Consider the following 22868-nt stretch of genomic DNA (forward strand, 5'->3'; position numbering starts at 1 on the left):
ACTTTTTCAGGCTTCACTTAAAGAGAAAATGACAAACTGTTATGTAATATGGACGAATTTTAATTGACCCTTTGGACTATAGCTATCAAAAAAATCACGACATGGCATATAATTCATAAGAATCAGTACATGTTTTATATTTTGGTAATACATTCATTCAACTAAATAACAACAGGTGAGTAATATATAGTAATATATAACATTTGTTAATTCAGCATTTGTCCATGTTTAGATAAGATATGTTACACCATACCAACAATATAACAACTCTATATGGACCCTTATCACATAAATCCTGTGTTTCAGAGAAGGAAATATATTGTGTTCATCATTAGGTAACAGCATCCTAATTCATAAATACATGTCATGGCAACCCCTGGTTCAAGAGCTCTATCTGTCCCAGTCAGTGGAGGCTCCTCAGAGGAGGAAGGGGAGGACCATCCTCCTCAGTGAATTTCATACAAATAAAAATGGTAAAACATAAAAAAAAGTTATCATTTTTAGATAAAACTATACTAAATATAATCACGTCACCAAATAATTGATTAGAACACACTATTTTGCAATGAAGGTCTATAGTAGCCATAATAACACTGTAGGGTAGCACCATGGTGTAGCCGGAGGACAACTAGCTTCCGTCCTCCTCTGGGTACATTGACTTCATTATAAAACTTAAGAAGCTCATGGTTCTCACCCACTTCCATAGACTTACACAGTAATTATGACAACTTCCGGAGGACGTCCTCATACCTATCAGAGCTTTTGCAGCATGAACTGACATGTTGTCCACACAATCAAAGGATCAGAGAATACATCTAGTACTGAAGCTACAGCTAGCTAGCACTGCAGTGCATAAAAAGTGGTGAGTAGGTGAGTAGTTAACTCAAAGAGAGAGAAAGACAATAGTTGAGATTACATAGTTTTTTTTCTCCAGCTTCACTTACTGAGCTAGCAAATGCAGCTAGCTAGTTTAGCCTACTGAAACACCCTGCTCAAACAGAAGAATGCTGTGTTAGATAGCTGGCTATGACTATCCAACACAACACTGGAACTCTTCCAAGTCAAGGTAAGCTTTTGGTGTAACTAATGTATTGCCACCGGGGCCATTGCTAAACTGCTTACTGACTGCACACTGTAACCTTACTGCATTATTGTAGCAGGTTTACTAACATGTTAGTTCTATAAGCTATGTTGACTATGATGTTACTTTAACTAATATGGTGACAACGATTTAGGCTGTGTGTTGCAGTTATTATATGGTTTGGCTTGGGAAGTTTTTTTTTGCCTGGTCACATACAGCTGATGTGTTGTGCATTGAAGTCCACAAGCGAGGGAAAAGGTGAGAAAAGGAGAGCGCATAGATGCGAGAAGGAATACAACGTGGCTGCTATGAAAGTGAATTGTGTTTACGAGTGATCAGGGGTGTATTCATTCCGCCAATTCTGTTGAAAAACATTGATCTTGTTTGTAACTGTTGGACTAATAATTACACCCTATATCAGCTAGATGCAGGCAAGAGTGAGCAAGGCGGTATTGAATGTGTCACTGTCTGTCACCTACATTTTTTCTCTTGACCTGTGTGCACCTACAATTGAAGTCAGAAGTTTACATACACTCAGGTTGGAGTCATTAAAACTCGTTTTTCAACCACTCCACAAATTTATTTTAAACAAACTATAGTTTTGGCAAGTCGGTTTGGACATCTACTTTGTGTATGACACAAGTCATTTTCCCAACAATTGTTTACAGACAGATTATTTCACTTATAATTAACTTTATCACAATTCCAGTGGGTCAGAAGTTTACATACATTAAGTTGACTGTGCCTTTAAACAGCTTGGAAAAATCCAGAAAATGATGTCATGGCTTTAGAAGCTTCTGATAGGCTAATTGACATCATTTGGGTCAATTGGAGGTGTACCTGTGGATATATTTCAAGGTCTACCTTCAAACTCAGTGCCTCTTTGCTAGACATCATGGGAAAATCAAAATAAATCAGCTAAGACCTCAGAATTGTTTTTTTTAGACCTCCACAAGTCTGTTTCATCCTTGGGAGCAATTAGTACACAAGTATAAACACCATGGGACCACACAGCCGTCATACCGCTCAGGAAGGATGTTCCCATGATGTCTCCTAGAGATGAACGTACTTTGGTGCAAAAAGTGCAAATCAATCCCAGAACAACAGGAAAGGACCTCGTGAAGATGCTGGAGGAAACAGGTACAAAAGTATCTTTATCCACAGTAAAACGAGTCCTATATTGACATAACCTGAAAGGCAAGGAAGAAGCCACTGCTCCAAAACCACCATAAAAAAGCCAGAGTACGGTTTTCAACTGCATATGGGGACAAAGATCATACTTTTTGGAAATATTCCTCTGGTCTGACGAAACAAAAATCTAACTGTTTTGCCATAATGACCATTGTTATGTTTGGAGGGAAAAGGGGTAGGCTTTCAAGCCAAAGAACACTATCCCAACTGTGAAGCACGGGGGTGGCAGCATCATATTGTAGGGGTGCTTCGCTGCAGGAGGGACTGGTGCACCTCACAAAATAGATGGCATCATGAGGCAGGAAAATTATGTGGATATATTGAAGCAACATTTCAAGACATCAGTCAGGAAATTGAAGCTTGGTCGCAAATGGGTCTTCCAAATGGACAATGACTGCAAGCATACTTACAAAGTTGTGGCAAAATGGCTTAAGCACAACAAAGTCAAGGTATTGGAGTGGCGATCACAAAGCCCTGACCTCAATCCTATAGAAAATTTGTGGGCAGAACTGAAAAAGCGTGTGGGAGCAAGGAGGCCTACAAACCTGACTCAGTTACACCAGCTCTGTCAGGAGGAATGGGCCAAAATTCACCCAACCTATTGTGGGAAGCTTGTGGAAACCTACCTGAAACGTTTGACCCAAGTTAAACAATTTAAAGGCAGTGCTACCAAATACTAATTGGGTGTATGTAAACTTCTGACCCACTGGGAATGTGATGAAAGAAATACAAGCTGAAATAAATCAGTCTCTCTACTAGTATTCTGACATTTCACATTCTTAAAATAAAGTGGTGATCCTAACTGACCTAAGACAAGGAATTTGTACTAGGATTAAATGTCAGGAATTGTGAAAAACTGAGTTTAAATGTATTTGGTTACGGTGTATGTAAACTTCCGACTTCAACTGTACGTTGTAAACTTTCATTAATTGGCTAGGTTGTAGCAACCTCATGGTGGGTATAGGGAAAATTTGAGTATCATGTAATAGCTTTAAAATTGTCCTCCCTCATTTTAAACAGCACTGACTGCCACTGGTCCCAGTTAAAAACCTCTCCAAATGCATTCTAGAAGTATCTGAACTGGGCCACTGGTGTTTCAGAACTATCTCACCTTCCATCTCAGTGGGTGGTCTCGATACCTTTCAGATAAGACACGGGTGTCATGATCCATGTGTTGACCCTCATTTATTGACACACATGACTGACTCAGTGTAGTCTATTTGGTCTCAACCCGTTCGTCAAAGCTGTAACACAAGCAAATTACTAGGTTAGTCTGATCTAATAATAAGTAATGATATATGCCATTTAGCAGATGCTTTCATACAAAGTGACTTAGTTAGGTGTGCATACATTTTACGTCTGACTCAAACCCACTCACTACCCTGGCGTTACAAGCGCTATGCTCTACCAACTGAGATACATTTTCGTTTCACCCGTTGTTTTGCGGGGTGGTACTATTTTTGTTCCTCTAACTTTCTCACTCATCATTATTCATGATTCATTCATGATTATCCATCATTATGGTAGCAGCCACATGAATGTAGAAGTGTCAGAAAAATCTTCTTTTCTTATTTCCAATAAAAGGGTTTCCAAAATGACACAATACATTGTTCACCATGCAGTTCCGATCGAGCAAAACATCATCCAAAACAAGCTGAAAATGCATCCAACAAGCTTGTAGTCACAAATACTAACCTTTTAACTACTTTAAAATGGATCCTGAGAGGCGCAGGCCCGGGTTCGATCCCGGGCTGTATCACAACTGGCCGTGATAGGGAGTCCCATATGGCTGTGCACAATTGGCCCAGCGTCGTCTGGGTTAGGGGAGGGTTTGGCTGGGGTAGGCCATCATTGTAAATAATCATTTGTTCTTAACTGACTTTCTTAGTTAAATGAAGGTTAAATAAAAAATATATAATAATAATACACTATAAGTGAATTTGCCCCCCCCCCAAAAAAAACCCGTAGTCAAATGGATACATAAAGTGCTTCATTTCTAAACTGTAAAACAGATATTTATGAAAATACCCTCAAATAACGTCAACGTAGTCAATATGCACAGAGATCTCAAAGTGAGTCATAGCATCAGGAAGCACTGTGTTCATCATGAAGCAAGTGAGTGTTGGTTGCCATGCCAACGGTGATGGTGGCGAAGTTCTTTGAAACAGACAGCCACCTGGCCCACTGCCGGCCTAGAGAATAACATCTCTCTGTTCCTGAATGGTCTCCTGTGATGGCAGTGCCATAGAGACTGTACTGAAGAAGAATGTGTCTCTTCCAATAATAGATGTGAAGGCTGGCTGTCACACCTGCAGCATACTTATCTCTGTCATGTCCTAGATTTAAGCCCCTTGGCTCTCTACCTTACAGAGGCCTGTGAAAAGCAGGTGAAGTACAGCAGTTGAATGAACATTTCTGCGATGTTTACCCCTCGGCTTCAGAGCCAGCCTTCCACCACAATGAGATAAAATGCAACAAAACAAGTGCACATGAAATTCAATGCATTCCAACAGTCTTTGCACACACACAGTCTAACTGTATCCCAGTCTTTTAACCTAAGACTACTGCAAAGGCTTGAGAATACGCTCCAACAGGGAACTTTTCATCTCCTCTGGAAAGGATTACAGCAGGTCTTGGAGGAAAGCAACCACACCACAGTTGATGCTTCTTCCTACCAGAGATTGTCTTACATTTTAGTCATCAGAGAGACGTACGGGAGCAATTAGGGTTAAGTGCCTTTCATCGACAGATCATCGACTCACCTAGTCGGCTCGGGAATTCAAACCAGCGACCTTATGGTTACCGGCACAACACGCTTAACCACTAGGCTACCTGCCGCCCCATCCTGAAGACTTACTGCTAGGAACAAGACTACTCTGTATGGAAAAGCTGGCCACTGCTCTCAGATCAGATGTTGAAGGTGGGGGAAGAGGCTATCCATGTTTTTACAGATATGTTTTCAGGGGGCATGGTCTCAATTACTCGGGCAGGGTTTATGTTTTTAGGGATGTGGTTGGTCACATGACCTCTTCGGCCACGTGGATCCAGTTTGCACGGTCTGGTATTGCGTTTGCGATCGTTGGTGTCAGGGTTCAACGACTTGGCTCCACTGTCCCTCTTTAGGATCTGTGTGTCATCCGAAACGTACGGGGCAGAAGATGCATGTGTACTGGTGGAAGAAGGCACTGGCAGACAACCAAATCCAGTTCCCTGCATTTATACTGTAGTCTGCATCCAACAGGTGCTCCTCAAACACTTGACACACACAGAGTGCACAGTGAGATGCAGAGAGAAGCAGTCAGCTACTGGAGCACACCAACAACTGGAGACACCTTGTAGAGTGACTGATTTTAGAGCCAGCAGCGAGGGAGGGAGGAGAGGGAGACCTGTGGATCAGCTGGGAGGAGGGCATGCCCCCCTTCTCCTCATTTTTGGCACCTTCATGCCCTCCTCCCAGCTGATCCACAGGTCTCCCTCTCCTCCCTCCCCCGCTCCCTCCCTCCCTCCCCATCCTTCCCTGCCTCCATGCCCTCCTCCCAGCTGATTCACAGGTCTCCTCTGGTGAGGAAGCAGGCCACGGCGTGTCTGGCCAGGTGGTGGATCCATCCTTCCTGCCTCAACTGGGTCATGATGGCGTCGATCCAGGGGAAGCTTGTCTTTGCTTGAGAGATGGAGACGGGTATAAGGATACGTCTGAATGTTAATTGATCTAAATTAGCGCTTCATTTAGTGGCAGGGATGGGCACGGATCAATAATATATAGTGCTTTCAGAAAGTATTGAGACCCCTTGACTTTTTCCGCATTTTGTTAAGTTACAGCCTTATTCGAAAATCGATTAAGTCATTTTTTCCCCTCAATCTACACACAATACCCCATAATGTCAAAGCAAAAACAGGGTTTGAGAAATGTTTGCTAATTTATAAAAAATTAACTATTCAGACCCTTTAGTCAGTAATTTGTTAAAGCACCTTTGGCAGCGATTACAGCATAGAATCTTCTTGGGTATTTGGGGAGTTTCTCCCATTCTTCTCTGCAGATCCTCTGAAACTCTGCAGGTTGGATGGGGAGCGTTTCTGCACAACTATTTTCAGGTTTTTCCAGAGATGTTCGATCGGGTTCAAGTCTGGGCTTTGGCTGGTCCACTCAAGGACATTCAGAGACTTGTCCCGAAGCCACTCCTGCATTGTCTTGGCTGTGTGCTGAGGGTTGTTGTCCTGTTGGAAGGTGAACCTTCTCCCCAGTCTGAGGTCCTGAGCGCTCTGGAGCAGGTTTTCATCAATAATCTCTCTATACTTTGCTCCGTTCATCTTTCCCTCGATCCTGACTAGTCTCCCAGTCCCTTCCGCTGAAAAACATCCCCACAGCATGATTCTGCCACCACCATGCTTCACCGTAGGGATGGTGCCAGGTTTCCTCCAGACGTGACACTTGGCATTCAGGCCAAAGAGTTCAATCTTGGTTTCATCAGACCAGAGAATCTTGTTTCTCACGGTCTGAGAGTCCTTTAGGTGCCTTTTGGCAAACTCCAAGCAGGCTGTCATGTGACTTTTACTGAGGAGTGGCTTCCGTCTGGCCACTCTACCATAAAGGCCTGATTGGTGGAGTCCTACAGAGATGGTTGTCCTTCTGGAAGGTTCTCCCATCTCCACAGAGGAACTCTAGAGCGCTGTCAGAGTGACCATTGGGTTCTTGGTCAATGCCCTTCTCCCCGATTGCTCAGTTTGGCCAGCCAGCCAGCTCTAGGAAGAGTCTTGGTGGTTCCAAACATCTTCAATTTAAGAATGATGGAGGCCACTGTGTTCTTGGGGACCTTCAATGCTGAAGAAATGTCTTGGTACCCTTCCCCAGATCTGTGCCTCGAAACAATCCTATCTCGGAGCTCTACTGACAATCCCTAAAACCTCATGGCTTGGTTCTTGCTCTGACATACACTGTCAACTGTGGGACCTTATATCGACAGGTGTGTGCCTTTCCAAATCATGTCCAATCAATCAATTGAATTTACCACAGGTGGACTCCAAGGAAGTTGTAGAAACATCTTAATGATGAATGGAAACAGGATGAAAAGGGTCTGAATTATTACGTCAATAAAGTATTTCAGTTTATGTTTAATACGTTTGCAAAAATGTAAAAAACCTGTTTTCACTTTGTCATTATGGGGTAATGTGTGCAGATTGCAGAGGATTTGCTTTATGTATGCCATTCATCTATTTATACAGTGCCTTTCGTTAAATATTCAGACCCCTTCCCTTTTTCCACATTTTGTTACGTTACAGCCTTAATCTAAAATGGATTAAATACAACATTAACCTCATGGGCTCCCTATGGGCTTGGGCCCAGCCCCTGACTCACACAACTGACCAGTCACATTCGGCTATTATGCAGTTTTTACATTTTTATCAGTTACCCAATCAAGGCAGGGGGCCCACGATGGGGGGCCCTATCAACTCTTCTCATCCCATCTGACGATTGTCTGCTGTCGCTCTACTAATCTACCCTCATTGAGGCTCCTGAATCCTCCTGTGGTTGGCGGTTTCAGTAAAAAAATATATATACATATACTACATATTTAATATATAATGTATATACGTTTGGCTTTTTTCGTACATTTTTTTCCCCATTTTTTTTTTGCTGCCTCTTGGGTTTAACCCCCGTTAAGCCTCTGCATTAATCCGGCCCTGGACATCATATCACTGTGTGCCACAGTGGTGTGTATGTTGAGGCCCAGTTCCCAGGCCATGATGTGAAGCTCCTGGTCCAGTTGGGTGTCGTGTGGGACTCTATCTCTGTGTCCATGCTGAGTTAGGTGACTCCCCACTGGGCCACCAGACACCTCACTGTCCCCTGGTAGGTCCCCTGGAGCACATACAGTATGGAGCCCAGGGCCTGGAGGCTACGGTGGAGGTTTTCCAGACACTGCAGGGCCAAGGAGAATAACATGTCAATTTGATTTCAAACCATTCTGTATGGACCGACCACTCATTTTGCAGTTCTGTTGGTGCATCTTGTTGCTATTAACATTTCTAGAGACCAACTAGTCCCTTTCATAACATATTGAGTTGTATTGCTTTCTATCAGATAAAAATAACAATTCCAAACAATCACTTAATAGGCTAGGTAATGTCTGTATGTGCTACTATAAACCCTTCATCGGGATACCCTAGTTAACCCACTGACCTGCATGAGGAATCTCCAGCGCAGGGCCCCGGTGCGCATGCCCCCCTCCATGAAGGGCCTGTCCAGGATGATGGGGTACACACACGCTGACAACTCCAGTGGCCCCACCAGGAACGGGCACATCACGGAGAAGCAGGCACCTTCCGGAACATGTGGATGGTTCGGTGGTGGCTGGTTGAATCTGGTTGGCTTCTTATGCAAACACACAACAGTGTGTGTATGCTCAGGGACAAAGCAAGCTCTTGATTAATCTGTAGGAGAGTAGGTACTATAACTTTGTTATCAAGTTATCAGAGAAAATGCAAAAAAAACACCCAAACAGGATTTAGAGGTTACAGTGACAAAGAAAAAATACTGTATTATTATAAGGGAATAAAGAGGACATTTGTTGCACTGACAAAGGATGACATAAAGGAATGTTAGTGGCCTTTGCTATCCTTATCTTTTCCACCAGGGGGAGTCATTTCCGTTAAATGTCTCGAGATGACTCCTATGGGCCTCTGCTATGCCATTCATTTACAGTACATGATCCATTGCCCCATGCATGCATTTTTAATAAGCATGACTAGAAAATGGTAGGAGGGAGAACGAAAACATAATAGTCAACCAGGAACATGAGAAACATAGCCTGCTTGTTGACTGTTGTATTCATGTCAGATAATATGAGCGCATAGACGTGAGAAATCAGTCGTGACACTATGGCTGCGTTTACATAGGCAGCCCAATTCTGATATTTTCCCACTAATTAGTCTTTTGACCAATCACATCAGATCTTTTGCAGAGCTGATCTGATTGGTCAAAATACCAATTAGTGGAAAAAAATCATAATTGGGCTGCCTGTGTAAACACACCCCCAATATAAAGATGACCTACTCATCACGTTCAAAGACAGCTAGGAAAGAGAGTATGGTTAATATGTACGAATGTCAGTATCTAGTGCAGTGTGAGAATATACATTAGTTAGCTTAATACATCACCATATGAGAGCCTAGAGGAAACATGGATAGGCTAAATAATACTATCCATTATTTCCACATTCTCTAAAGCAGACCAACCTCCTTAAATTAATTAGACAACGCGCCCTTCAATAGGCTTTAAGAAACCTTTGGAAAAGGGCGTGTCAGTGTCCCCTTGGTTCACACATCTGACGTGGGTCATGGTATCTGTCAAATGAGTTTTATTTTCGTCTCGATAACCTGCGTACGGTTATATTCTATCAACCAATTTAACCGTAGGCTACTCACGCTACACATCAAAGGAACTGTGTTGTAAATGAAAATCTCTGAATAAAGAGAGCCCAGGGTTTAGCTGTCTTCCACAAGTGTTCATCCGCAGAATCTAGCACTGAGCGGAATAGAAACGGTTCCTGGAAATCGATCGCATGTGTGCGGGGTAGTTAAGGCATTTGAACGACGGGTTGCTTGCTTGTTTATGTGGTGTGAAAGACTGCAGATATTGAACAGCGACTAAAACGTTTTGGGAACTTTAAGCAACTGATTGAATTATTCAGCGGAAAGTGAGTATTTTGCCATTGATACAGTTTATTTTTCTTGCTGTAATGGTTGTGTATATCTAAGTTTTTCATTCTTTTTGTTTGTTTAATGAAAACTGTACATATGATATGCTTGTTAGACACAGAGACTCCTTTCACATCGGCATGTATTGATTTTCAATGGTTACAATAGTAGGCTATTCTCAACTATACTCAACATTGCTCCAACTGTTGGCAATGGCATATAGTTCCACCTGTATACTGTATATGCTGTGCTTTGTAAATGGCTATTGAAAATGGTTAACTCAAAGCTTTGCACACAGGGATTGTACAATATTTGCACTTTATTCTTTTTTTGAATTGTTCAAGCTCTGTCAAGTTGGTGGTTGAACATTGCTAGACAGCCATTTTCAAGTCTTGCCAAAGATTTTCATGCCCATTTAAGTAAACTGTAAGTAGGCCTCAGGAACATACAATGTTGTCTTGGTAAACAACTCCAGTGTATATTTGGCCTTGTGTTTTTAGGTTATTGACCTCCTGAAAGGTGAATTTGGCTCCCAGTGTTGGAAAGCAGACTGCACCAGGTGTTCCTCTAGGATTTTATGTGACTTGTTAAGTACATTTTTACTTATTTAGGCTTGCCATAACAAAAGGGTTGAATACATATTGACTTAAGATATTTCAGCTTTTCATTTTGAATACATTTGTTAAATAAATAATCATTTGACTTTGACATTATGGGGTATCGTATATAGGACTGTGACACAATCTCAATTTAACCCATTTAAATTCAGGCTGTAACACACAAGTCAAGGGGTATGAATATTTTCTCAAGGCATTATGTCAGACAGGGATGATGAGAGGTCTGTGAGACTAATGGGGAAATATTAAAGCGGAAGCGTAGATCTCCACAGTTAAAATCTCAATGGCACCAAGGCCAACTCTCATTTGTTACTTACTAGAAACCTTTTCACTTCCGTGTGTGTTATCTTTCAGTCACTCCTGTTTGGCCCGTTTTGTTGTCTTAGAGGGTCTGAGGGAAGATTCTTTACTCTTAGCTCCAGCCAAGGAGTAAGGTTTATCATTTGGAATTGTTTGACCTCATGGATTTCTGCTTCAACAGCCCCTATGCTCAATCTGAACATTAACACATGTCGCTTCCCAGTTTTGGAAGCATGAGGACATTCTCTTTCAGTTCAACGAGAAATAATTTTCAAAAAAAATTAAAGGTTAAATTGATACACGCCTTGGTAGGGTTAGTGTTCCCACACAGCCATATCTCCATGTAACAGTGCTTGTTTATGGAAGACGAGGTGACCACTGTGCTAATTATCCTGCTCCGAACATCTGCGAAAGCGTGACTCGGGAAGTGTATAGCAGAAGTGTACTTTCATCAGATGGAGGCGCACAGAGCCAGACAGCTATGGGCAACACTTACTGTATCAGTTTATCTTAAGGATTCATTCTCGCTGATGAAAGATGAGGGCCAAATGTTTCGAAAGCCATATTGCAAGTGATGATTATTGACGTTTCTAAACCTTAAAACACAGCGTCAGGATTGTAGTTCACATGAGCCCATCTTGGGTGACGCTAACGGCTGAGGGAGGGAGAAGGCAGAATGCTGCCTCATCAAATACTGAAAAATCCAAACCGTAAAGTAAGCTTGTTTTACGGTCTGAAGTTCATCTACACGTTTCAATCTTACTAAAGCGCTCACAGATTTAAGCAATCAATCCAGGGCTACTCAGATACCTATGAGTAAAAGTATGGCTGTTGTTGACGACAGTAAGAAACCATCTTTCCTAACTACGCCATTCTAGATGGCTGTCTGTTACAGGATCTGACTGTTTAGTCTTTCTTACAAACACACTTTTTTATATTGAACTTAGGGACTATGTTCAAATGGTTACATAAGTGTGTCAGGGCAATAACTTTGAAAAACAAAACTCACCAATCTGGTGCTACTGGTTCAGTGACAGCTGGCTGGAAAGAAATTGCCTTTGTCACGTCTGTAGAATAGAACTGGATTTTCCAGAGACAATTTCAGATGTCTGGCATTAGTGTACATTCACAATACATTAGACGGTACATTAAATACACACAAATAATATTATAGTAGTGCAATCCACATTGTCGTGTAGGGATTAGTGATCCAACTCAGATGATCAGAGCTATTACCATACCTTACCAAAAGGGCTGTGCTAATACCTATCCAAATCTTTCAGATCCACTGTGATTTGTTGCCATGGAAAGCTGGTCATATGACTTGTGCAACTTCACCTGAAATGCCTCCTGTTTACCCCCACTATATTCTCAGGCTTGATTATAGATCCAACCTCCACAGAATAAATGCCATTCCAGATTGCTATCATATATTGGTATGATACACCGTGAATGTTGAATTACAGCATGTGACATGTTAACTCTTATCCACATTTTTGTCCTGGCTTAATTGATTTGAAGGCTTGTGGTTTAGGGGCTGAATAAGTGGGAATTGTTGTGCTTGATCTTTCAACACACGTTTAAGCAGTCTTTCTTACCTACTTTCAAGTTGGGAGTTCTCTCTCTCTCTCTCTCTCTCTCTCTCTCTCATATTCAATCTCTGTCAACCAAATGTTTCTCTATTTCTCTCCCTTTGTCTCCTTCACCTCTTCTCTTGCACTCTCTCTCATGTAGTTTTCAACCTCCGGTCTGTGTAGAGGGCATCAACAAAAGATGACACATTCTCATTAATGACCTATTTGTCAATTTCCTGATGTCAACTTCCTGTCCCTTAACTATTGTCTGAGTTCAACAGAAAAGGGAAGTCAAACTTAAAGTGAGGGTCATTTTTCCTACTATCAATCTCTAACATGATGATAATCACTGAATAATCCCCTCCAACCTTTTCTTTCTAACCATAAGGATAAGTGAAAGTAACTCAAGGAGCTTTCCACCATGTTAACATGCTACTTTCTATCCTCTTATCAGTCCTTCACTCCCCTGCTCTTCCTTCCTCTGCAGGCGCCAAGATGTCCAATGAGCGTGATGTGGGGGACCATGGGCCAATGAAACTGTTCACTACCATGTTCTCGTCCCTCCAGGAGAAGTTCCACAGAGACCGTGAGTGTCTTGTATAGAAGTGGGTCCGTTCCATTTTGGGCCTATAGTGACTTGGGGTTAGGGAAAATGGCTATGGGTTCAAATGGAACTGATCCCAAGTGTGTGTATAGAACACAAATTATACATTATTGGAAAAGGTTCAACACAGAACTCTAAGCAAACAGACAGTAAGAGGCAAGCATGAATCATGCTGGTCATGAACTAAACATGCCTGTCAAGCATACAAAGATTTGGCCTCGACTGCTTTGTTCCCCTCTCACTCAGGCATACCCATTGGATTCATAAAACAAAGGACACCTCTTATAAACACTTATGAAACAGGCACATTTTCCTAAATTCACTTATTCTGGAGATATGTGAGGAATTCCAATTTTTGAGAGAACCAGCCTGATGCTTGACCATGCTGGACATGAGTGGTTCAAACATTGTAACAAAATCAATGGGGACCCCATACAATGGAATTTTAGATTCTCCCAACTGACTTTTTTTAAATCCTATTTTTTGGAGTAGTGGCAACGATTTAGCTGCAGCGGCCTGTCACTACTAAATGAATATATGGGAAACACTGCTGTGCCATTTTCTACCCATCAGGCCACCACTACCTGTCTATGGCAGACCGCCTTGTGACAACGTGGTACTTCATACACACGAGGGAGAGGGAGGGAGAGATTTGACCAAGTGGGGACATTTTGTTATTCCCCACAAGGTCAAATACTATTTCTAAGGGGGTTCGTTTTTAGTGTTAAGGTTGTTTTTAGATTAGGGGTTTGGGAAAATAGGGTTTTGAATGGGACTGAATTGTGTCCCCTGAAGGTTAGTTGTGCACATATACAGTCTTGTATATCTGTGTGTTTTCTCCTCTTGTGGTTTCGGTTGGTAAACACAGTTTCCCTCTTAGTTCTTTAGCTCTGTGGTTTCCTTTGAGTATTGTGTGTTTAAAATCTGTTGAGCATGGTTTAGGCATCCTCTTGAACTACACGGAACAAAAATATTAACGCAACAAAGATTTTACTATATTACAGTTCATATAAGGAAATCGGTCAATTGAAATGAATTCATTATGCCCTAATCTATGGATTTCATTTGACTGGGAATACAGATATGCATCTGGTCACAGATGCCTTTAAAAAAAAAAAAAGGTAGGGGCGTGGATCAGAACACCAGTCAGTATCTGGTGTGACCACCATTTGCCTCATGCAGCACGACACATCTCCTTCGCATAGAGTTAATCCGGCTGTTGATTGTGACGTGGAAAGTTGTCCCACTCCTCTTCAATGGCTGTGTGAAGTTGCTGGATATTGGCGGGAACGGGAACACACTGTCGTACATGTAGATCCAAAGCATCTCAAACTGGTGAGTATGCAGGCCATGGAAGAAGTGGGATATTTTCAGATCCCGGGAAATGTGTACTGATCCTTGCGACGGGGGCTGTGCATTATCACGCTGAAACTTGTCTGCCATGATGGCGGCAGATACATGGCACAACAATGGACCTCCAGGATCTCGTCACGGTATATCTGTGCATTAAAAAAAAATGCATTTGTGTTTGTTGTCCGTAGCTTATGCCCATACCATAACCCCACCGCCATCATGGGGCACTGTTCACTACGTTGACATCAGCAAACCGATCTCCCACAAGACGCTTGAAACCAATATTCATCTGTGAAGAGCACACTTATCCAGCATGCCTGAGGCCATCGAAGCTGAGCATTTGCTCACTGAAGTCGGTTACGATGCCAAACTACAGTCAGATGACCCTGGTGAGGGCGACGAGCATGCAGATGAGCTTGCCTGAGACTGTTACTGACTGTTTGCAGAAATTATTCTGTTGTGCAAACCCGCAGTTTCAACAGCTGTCTGGGTGGCCAGTCTCTGATCCTGCAGGTGAAGAAGCCTGATGTGTAGGTCCCCGGCTAGCGGGGTTACGTGATCTGCGGTTGTTTAGCAGATTGGGCGTACTGCCAAATTCTCTAAAACAACGTTGGAGGCAGTTTATGGTAGAGAAATGAAAATGTTCTGGCAATAGCTCTGGGGACATTCCTACAGTCAGTATGCCAATTACACGCTCCCTGAACTTGGAGACCTCTGTGGCATTGTAACAAAACTGCACATTTTAGTGGCCTTGAATTGTCCCCAGCACAAGGTGCACTTATGTACTGATCATACTGTTTAATCAGCTTCTTAATATGCCATTTATTCAGTATACTTACACAGTGCTAAATCCTAACATAATTTTTATTTATTTATTATTCCATAAACATCAATGCATGATTTAGTTATTTGGCCTACTTGACTAGCTGCATACCAAAGTACTGTTTTCAGTTCCCAGCCGAGTGATGTTTGGAATGAAAAGCTGCCTTGGAGTCCATGCCACCGTTAGTATTGAGGTTTATGAATAATTGTCTTCACTGCTGTCTTCGGTCTGTCTTTTAGGGAGTGATAGGGATTCCACCCTGCCTCGGCCTACAGCCCCAGCCCTAGTGGTGACCTCAGCCCAGAACCAGAGTCACCTCTTCTTTGAGTACCTGGTGGTGGTCAGCCTACGGAAGAAGAGAGGAGAAGGAACGTACGAACCCCAGATCACATATCAGTTCCCCAAGGTCAAACTGAAATACATGCATGCATACATGCATACATACATGCGTACAAACATGCATGCATACATACATGCGTACAAACGTGCATGCATGCAAACGTGCATACATACAGTGGGGCAAAAAAGTATTCAGTCAGCCACCAATTGTAAGTTTCCCCACTTAAAAAGATGAGAGGCCTGTAATTTTCATCATAGGTACACGTCAACTATGACAGACAAAATGAGAAAAAAAATCCAGATAATCACATTGTTGGGTTTTTAATGAATTGATTTGCAAATTATGGTGGAAAATAAGTATTTGGTCAATAACAAAAGTTTATCTCAATACTTTGTTATATACCCTTTGTTGGCAATGACAGAGGTCAAACGTTTTCTGTAAGTCTTCACAAGGTTTTCACACACTGTTGCTGGTATTTTGGCCCATTCCTCCATGCAGATCTCCTCTAGAACAGTGATGTTTTGGGGCTGTTGCTGGGCAACACGGACTTTCAACTCCCTCCAAAGATTTTCTATGGGGTTGTGATCTGGAGACTGGCTAGGCCACTTCTTACGAAGCCACTCCTTCGTTGCCCGGGCGGTGTGTTTGGGATCATTGTCATGCTGAAAGACCCAGCCACGTTTCATCTTCAATGCACTTGCTGATGGAAGGAGGTTTTCACTCAAAATCTCATGATACATGGCCCCATTCATTCTTTCCTTTACACTTTGCACAAAAACAGCCCCAAAGCATGATGTTTCCACCCCGATGCTTCACAGTAGGTATGGTGTTCTTTGGATGCAACTCAGCATTCTTTGTCCTCCAAACACGACGAGTTGAGTTTTTACCAAAAAGTTATATTTTGGTTTCATCTGACCATATGACTTTCTCCCAATCATCTTCTGGATCATCCAAATGCTCTCTAGCAAACTTCAGACGGGCCTGGACATGTACTGGCTTAAGCAGGGGGACACGTCTGGCACTGCAGGATTTGAGTCCCTGGCGGCGTACTGTGTTACTGATGGTAGGCTTTGTTACTTTGGTCCCAGCTCTTTGCAGGTCATTCACTAGGTCCCCCCGTGTGGTTCTGGGATTTTTGCTCACCGTTCTTGTGATCATTTTGACCCCACGGGGTGAGATCTTGCGTGGAGCCCCAGATCGAGGGAGATTACCAGTGGTCTTGTATGTCTTCCATTTCCTAATCATTGCTCCCACAGTTGATTTCTTCAAACCAAGCTGCTTACCTATTGCAGATTCAGTCTTCCCAGCCTGGTGCAGGTCTGCAATTTTGTTTCTGGTATCCTTTGACAGCTCTTTGGTCTTGGCCATAGTGGAGTTTGGAGTGTGACTGTTTGAGGTTGTGGACAGGTGTCTTTTATACTGATAACAAGTTCAAACAGGTGCCATTAATACAGGTAACGAGTGGAGGACAGAGGAGCCTCTTAAAGAAGTTACAGGTCTGTGAGAGCCAGAAATCTTGCTTGTTTGTAGGTGACCAAATACTTATTTTCCACCATAATTTGCAAATTCATAAATCCTACAATGTGATTTTCTGGATTTTTTTTTCTCTCATTTTGTCTGTCATAGTTGAAGTGTCCCTATGATGAAAATTACAGGCCTCATCTTTTTAAGTGGGAGAACTTACACAATTGGTGGCTGACTAAATACTTTTTTGCCCCACTGTATGTATGCATGTATGTATGTACGTACGGCTGAAGTCGGAAGTTTACATACACTTAGGTTGGAGTCATTAACTCGTTTTTCAACCCCTCCACATATTTCTTGTTAAGAAACTGTAGTTTTGGCAAGTCGGTTAGATCTACAACAGTTGATTTTACAACAGTTGTTTACAGACAGATTATTTCACTTATAATTAACTGTATCACAATTCCAGTGGGTCAGAAGTTTACATACACTAAGTTGACTGTGCCTTTAAACAGCTTGGAAAATTCCAGAAAATGATGTCATGGCTTTAGAAGCTTCTGACATCATTTGAGTGGTGATCCTAATTGACCGAAGACAGGCAATTTTTACTAGGATTAAATGTCAGGAATTGTTTTAAATGTATTTGACTAAAGTGTATGTAAACTTCCGACTTCAGCTGTGTACATACATTAAGGAAGTATTTGTGATAGTAAATTAGCACTAATCTAAAATGTGTTTTAGCTGGCTAACATGAGGCGCTCTCAGAGAGAGGAAGAAGAGAAGTCCCTGAAAGCCATCCTCCTTTTCTGTTTCCCAGAGGGGGTGAACTGGGCCCCCCTGACTGAATACGCCAGGTACATGCCACTTCTCACCATCTCTCTCTGTGCTCATCTCTCTTTCTCTGTGATGATCTCTGTTTCTGGGTCCCCCTCACTGAGCGTTTTCTCTTTCTACCATTTTTTCAGTTCAGTGTCACACTTGGCTGAAAATAACCACACCTGCTTTCTTGTGTGTGTGTGTGTGTGTGTGTGTGTGTGTGCACATGCAATCACACCTGGGACAAACAATCACACACATCTACTTTCTTCATCAACCCACACCCCCAATGTTGTGCAGAGTGTTTTCAGGATGTGGTGAAGTGTTTCCAGCGAGCTTTACATGAACCGTTCTACCTACACGCAGAACAAATCTGCTTACAGTATGAAATGTTTGTGTGCGACGACAGCAAAGCATCATCTGTCATCTCTTGCAAACAACAAGTGGTGGAAAAGCACCAAATTGTCATACTTTAATAAAAGTATAGATACTTTTTTTAATAGACTGTTAATTAAGTGGAAGTCACCCATTAAAATACTAGAGGAAGTATTTGGTTCTAAATATACTTAAGTATCACAGAAGTATATAAATCCTTTCAAATTACTTGCATGAAGCAAAGCAGACAGCACCACTTTCTTGTTTTTATAATGTACGGATAGCCAGGGGCACACCCCAACACTCAGACATCATTTATAAAAGATTCATTTGTGTTTAAGTCTGCCAGATCAGAGGCAGTAGGGATGATGAGGGTTGTTGTCTTGATAAGTGCGTAAATTGGGCCATTTCCTGTCCTGCTAACGAGTACTTTTGGATGTCAAGGAAAATGTAGGGAGTAAAAAGTACATTATTTTCTTTAGGCATGTTGTGAAGTAAAAGTTGCCCTAAATAGTAAAGTACAGATACACCCCCCCCCCCCCCCCCCCCAACTACTTAAGTAGTACTTTTAAAGTATTTTTTTACTTAAGTACTTTACACCACTGCAAACAACCTAGCTTTGACCAGGGTCAGTGTTATGGGCGGGCCTTAGGGGGCCTTGCCAGCCATACCGTACCTCCTTGCCCATCCAAATTAAAGTATTTAAATATTGATCAGAGCAAGCCTGTCTCTCTCAGTATGTGTAGCCCATGTATCTGATGCGATCTGGACTAAGAGTATGGCATGACATAGTTAAATGGTACATACTGTAAGACAGAAGGGTGCTGTTTCAGTTGATCGGATTCTATTTTGGACTAATGTTCCAAGGTAACCTACTTTTGAAGTGATTTGTTTTTAATCCGATGACCTCATGACAGGTTGTGTTCATGCCACATTAAAAGGTAGGTTAATACATTTTTCCAGTTAAATTACATGTCGCTACTATAAAACCTCTAAAGTAGTCATTTGCTCATGAATTAAAAAAAAGTATTACTCTGCCATAATTTAAGTCCTGCATCCCCTCATCCTTGGCTGGCTTTACCTAAATACGTGTATTTAATACAGTTGTTAGAATCTTAATATCACAAACATAACTGGTGTTGTAGAGTTTAAAGAGGACTTGTCATTTGTTTATGGTTTTCACACACAGGCTATTATATCGGATTAAACAAATGATGTAGGCTAAAGTATGATGGGGGAGGATGAGTTGATGAGCGAGAGGAAGCATAATTATGTAACCACCAATTGTGAATGAAGAACAGGATGGGTCATTGTATTATATTCATCTATTCTAATTATAATCTCAATGTTATATACTCTGACCTACTTGGAGTACACAGTGTTTGTGTGCGTAATTGACAACTGCAAGAATACCAAGAGGAATGGATGCATTCATTAGCGTTGCTACAAAATCTGAATGAAAACTACTCCGATGGGGCCTCCAGAGTGGGGCGGTGTTCTAAAGCTGTGCCACTAGAGATTCTGGGTTCAAGTCCAGGCTCTGTCGCAGCCGGCCGCGACCGAGAGACCAATGGGGCGGTGCACAATTGGCCCAGCTTCATCCTCCAATCGCGCACTAGTGACTCCTGTGGCGGGCTGGGCGCAGTGCACGCTAACACGGTCGCCAGGTTTACGGTGTTTCCTCCGACACATTGGTGCGGCTGGCTTCCGGGTTAAGTGGGCATTGTGTCAAGAAGCAGTAAGGCTTGGTTGGGTTGTGTTTCGGAGGACACACGGACGACCTTCACCTCCCGAGTCCGTACGGGAGTTGCAGCGACAAGACTGTAACTACTAATTGGATATCATGAAAAAGGGGTAAAAAAAAATAATTAAGAACTAATCATGACATCTGAGTATTCTTCTGAGCCTCAATCTGAACCTTTTCCTCTGAGTACTAAGCACAAAAATGTGCAGTTGATCAACGTGTTCTATTCTCTCTCTCTGCAGTGAGACATTCTCCTTCGTGTTGACAGAGGTCGATGGCAGTAGGAGGAATGGCTACTGCAGGAGGTTACTGGTAAATGATCCATGGTGTCATTCATAGGACATGAGAATTATTCTCCGGTGTTTAGTTTCTCATGACATGATGTTGTTTCCTGCAGCCCAGTGGCAAAGGGGCACGGCCTCCGGAGGCCTATTGCATCATCAGCCAGGTGGCCTGCTTTGGACTCTTCTCCAAGGTGAGCGGGGAGGGCGTCATAATACGCACTCACATTATACACTGCTCAAAAAAATAAAGGGAACACTAAAATAACACATCCTAGATCTGAATGAATTAAATATTCTTATTCAAATCTTTTTTCTTTACATAGTTGAATGTGCTGACAACAAAATCACACACAAATTATCAATGGAAATCAAATTTATCAACCCATGGAGGTCTGGATTTGGAGTCGCACTCAAAATTAAAGTGGAAAACCACACTACAGGCTGATCCAATTTTGATATAATGTCCTTAAAACAAGTCAAAATGAGGCTCAGTAGTGTGTGTGTGTGTGTGTGTGGCCTCCACGTGCCTGTATGACCTCCCTACAACGCCTGGGCATGCTCCTGATGAGGTGGCGGATGGTCTCCTGAGGGATCTCCTCACAGACCTGGACTAAAGCATCTGCCAACTTCTGGACAGTCTGTGGTGCAACGTGGCATTGGTGGATGGAGCGAGACATGATGTCCCAGATGTGCTCAATTGGATTCAGGTCTGGGGAACGGGCGGGCCAGTCCATAGCATCAATGCCTTCCTCTTGCAGGAACTGCTGACACACTCCAGCCACATGAGGTCTAGCATTGTCTTGCATTAGGAGGAACCCAGGGCCAACCGCACCAGCATATGGTCTCACAAGGGGTCTGGGGATCTCATCTCGGTACCTAATGGCAGTCAGGCTACCTCTGGCGAGCACATGGATGTACTGGCCTGTCTCCTGGTAGTGCCTCCATGGTCTGGACTACGCTGACAGACACAGCAAACCTTCTTGCCACAGCTTGCATTGATGTGCCATCCTGGATGAGTTGCACTACCTAAGCCACTTGTGTGGGTTGTAGACTCCGTCTCATGCTACCACTAGAGTGAAAGCACCGCCAGCATTCAAAAGTGACCAAAACATCAGCCAGGAAGCATCGGAACTGAGAAGTGGTCTGTGGTCACCACCTGCAGAACCACTCCTTTATTGGGGGTGTCTTGCTAATTGCCTATAATTTCCACCTGTTGTCTATTCCATTTGCACAACAGCATGTGACATTTATTGTCAATCAGTGTTGCTTCCTAAGTGGACAGTTTGATTTCACAGAAGTGTGATTGACTTGGAGTTACATTGTGTTGTTTAAGTGTTCCCTTTATTTTATTTTATTTATTATTAGTAACTCATCCACGACCTGTCTCCCCCCCCCCCCCCCCCCCCCTTCAGAGGATATATATATATATATATTTGTACAGCTTTTTTGCTACATTTTACATAGGTGGTACTTTAATATACAGCAACCACATAACAATAATACATTAACAAGCTCTTTAATCCCACCCCTCAACTCTCAGCCCATCCCACCTATCACTGTGGACCACCCTCGTTTGGTTTCCATGTGCCATGTCTTTTTTTTGTTTGTGCTGTGACGTTTTACATCAATTTTGAACCTTTCTATTCCCATAGTATCCACAGATTGTGAGTTTAAAGATGACAACCTTTCCTACAAATATTATTGATTGACTATGACGTTCCAAATCGCTCAACACTGCTATTTGTAAGGTTAATTTGAAGTGAATCTTTTTTAATTCCTGAACCTGTTACCAGAAATTAGCTACACAGGGGCCATACCAAAATAAATGATCTAGTGATTGTCTGTTTGCAGCTAAATCTACAGAGCTTAGACTATGATATATATTTTATAGCATTTTGTACTATCATTTATAGTCAACAACTCAGTGTTGAATCAAATCAAATCAAATTTATTTATATAGCCCTTCGTACATCAGCTGATATCTCAAAGTGCTGTACTGAAACCCAGCCTAAAACCCCAAACAGCAAGCAATGCAGGTGTAGAAGCATGTTGAATCAAGTGTTTTTCTTGTTTCAGTTCATATACCATGTGCCTTGGAATTGGGAAATCCTAAAATCTCTTCCCATTTATTTAGCAACCTGTGGCTCAGCTGTGAGATTTTTTTTGTCCTCAAATGAAACTGTTATTTTTCTATTAATGCCAATCCTTTTCAGCCAATTTCTATATTTTAATATATGTAGACAAACAAGTTCTCTACCTTCTCCCTCTTCTACTTGCCTCATCCATTTTTGCAGTAGTGCTGCAATCAGTTGGTTGTAACTTTGGATTGAGCAGACATTCCCATATATTTTCGATAGCTGCGTAACTCCAGTTTATATTCATAATATTATTAATAAATATAATGAAATCAAGCTAGATTTTTTTTTTTTACATTTATCAATCAGTGTATTTGATTTGAACCATAGTACAAATGATCTTTTCTGGAGGACAAAATTGTAACCAGTTTTGTATGACTTCTTTAAGAAAGGGCGATACTTTAAATAGTTTCATTTTCAATTGGTCGAAAGTTGACACTTTGTAGAAAGGCAATTTAACAAAGGATGAGCC

At 42.1% G+C, this 22868-nt stretch overlaps 1 protein-coding gene across 3 annotated transcripts in view; it reads left to right on the top strand.

Moving 5' to 3' along the window:
• Positions 1-9337: 9337 nt before the first annotated feature.
• The window catches only part of LOC110528380 (DENN domain-containing protein 2D), a 33488-nt gene continuing 19957 nt past the window's right edge, over positions 9338-22868 (top strand). Inside the window, exons 1-7 of one of the 3 annotated variants that reach the window (XM_090241776.1) lie at positions 9341-9966; positions 10468-10553; positions 12946-13044; positions 15478-15644; positions 17784-17896; positions 20220-20289; positions 20375-20452. In XM_090241776.1, the coding sequence (XP_090097902.1) occupies positions 12954-13044; positions 15478-15644; positions 17784-17896; positions 20220-20289; positions 20375-20452 (519 nt within the window). In that variant the 5' untranslated portion in view covers positions 9341-9966; positions 10468-10553; positions 12946-12953. Of the gene's footprint in view, positions 9967-10467; positions 10554-12945; positions 13045-15477; positions 15645-17783; positions 17897-20219; positions 20290-20374; positions 20453-22868 lie in introns of all 3 variants that reach the window. The other 2 variants (XM_021610400.3, XM_090241778.1) reach the window with 2 other exon arrangements.

Source organism: Oncorhynchus mykiss, chromosome 7 (assembly GCF_057628025.1).
Source record: "Oncorhynchus mykiss isolate SJ-2025 chromosome 7, ASM5762802v1, whole genome shotgun sequence".
In the NCBI taxonomy this organism is placed as follows: Eukaryota; Metazoa; Chordata; class Actinopteri; order Salmoniformes; family Salmonidae; genus Oncorhynchus; species Oncorhynchus mykiss.